This window comes from Acanthisitta chloris, unplaced genomic scaffold, assembly GCF_000695815.1.
Source record: "Acanthisitta chloris isolate BGI_N310 unplaced genomic scaffold, ASM69581v1 C16580017, whole genome shotgun sequence".
Classification (NCBI taxonomy): Eukaryota; Metazoa; Chordata; class Aves; order Passeriformes; family Acanthisittidae; genus Acanthisitta; species Acanthisitta chloris.
The window spans coordinates 1-1345 of NW_008702880.1; the positions used below are offsets into that span (position 1 = coordinate 1).

Here is a 1345-nt window from a genome sequence, read left to right on the forward strand (position 1 = left end):
GACTTGCGCAGGCACAGGCGAACCAACTCGGAAGCAGAATGTAGAGTGAGGGGGATTTCAGAGAGCTTCATTCCCAGCTCAGCATAGTCCTCAGCAATTTCATCCTGCAGCAGGGTCTGCAGGAGAATGACCAGCACACGGTTCAAGTAGAGGAAGCCTCCCTTCTCTGCACAAAGAGCTTCCATCAGGGACACAGCCGTGATGGGATACTGAGCATCCGGCATCAACAACCCTGAGTAACAGCTCAGGAACTCCACCACCATGGCCACGTCCCCAAAGAGTGTGTTAGGAAGTCCTTCTGGAGTATCCACCAGTTTAAAAGTAGGCAAAGTCTTCCCTTTCAGATCTTGGTCCTCAAATCTCTTTTGTTTTTCCAGTTTTTCCTTCATCTCCTTCTCCTTCCTCTCCTTTGCTCTCTCCCTCAGCTTCTCTTTCAGATTCTGCCTTTTCTTCTTCATGTATTCCTTCCGCTGCTCCTCTGTCATGGCAGCCAATCTCTTCCTGTGCTCCAGGAGCTCGTAGCGTTTCTGCACCAAGCCCCTCAGATCCTCGGGGAGACGGGCACGGTCCTCATTGGAGAGCAGCCGAGCTGTTTTGGAGATAATGCAGGACAGAGCGCTTTTCTTGTCTTCCCTGTCTTTGTTTTCCTTGTAATAGGCAATGAGATGCAGTGCTGCAGGAGGCAGATGTTTCTGGGGTTTCCTGGAAGATCCAGGGGTGCCTCCAGAACTCCTGGGAGCTCTGGACACCTTAGTGGTACCTTTAGCCATGTCCAGTAGTGTCATTTGTTTCATTTTCATCTTGGGGGTCTTCAAGCCTTTCCTGGGAGATTTTGACTTCCCTGATGACTTCTGCCCATTCAGAACCCTTTTGCCTCTTTGCTTTTTGTCCAAGGATTTGTTGTTACCCTTTCCCAGTCGACTCCTCTTTGGTATGTGAAAGTTAGAACCAAGTTTAGCAGGTGACACGATTTTCATCACCTCTTCCAGCTCCTCTTTAGGACATTTTGAATTCTTAGAGTTTTTCACCATCAGTGGAGAGCCAATTATAGACTTCTCCAAATGCACATGGCACCACAGGGTGGGGCTCAGTGGCTGCCCCAGTGATGATCCATCCCCTTTGGATTTCTTGGCAAGTTTTCTGTCAGGTGACCGAGAGCTCTTCCTCTTGGTTGAAGGGTTGAGAGTCATATACTAAAAGTAAAGCAAGAATGATTTTAGATTAATATTTTAAGATAAACTTTATTTATCTAAATGTCTTCTTGTCCGTTATTTTTGCCCATATTTTTTACGCATTTTTCAACTAAATTGCTCAATGCATTACAGGTAACAGAGTTCTGCAATCA

At 46.8% G+C, this 1345-nt stretch overlaps 1 protein-coding gene across 1 annotated transcript; it reads right to left on the reverse strand.

Moving 5' to 3' along the window:
- Nucleotides 1-7: 7 nt before the first annotated feature.
- On the reverse strand, nt 8-1190 carry LOC103810413 (tyrosine-protein kinase BAZ1B-like; the record flags this gene model as incomplete). Its single annotated transcript, XM_009083308.1, has 1 exon — nt 8-1190. A coding segment is annotated over exon 1 (1183 nt), but the record flags the coding sequence as incomplete, so codon positions are not given.
- Nucleotides 1191-1345: the final 155 nt, after the last annotated feature.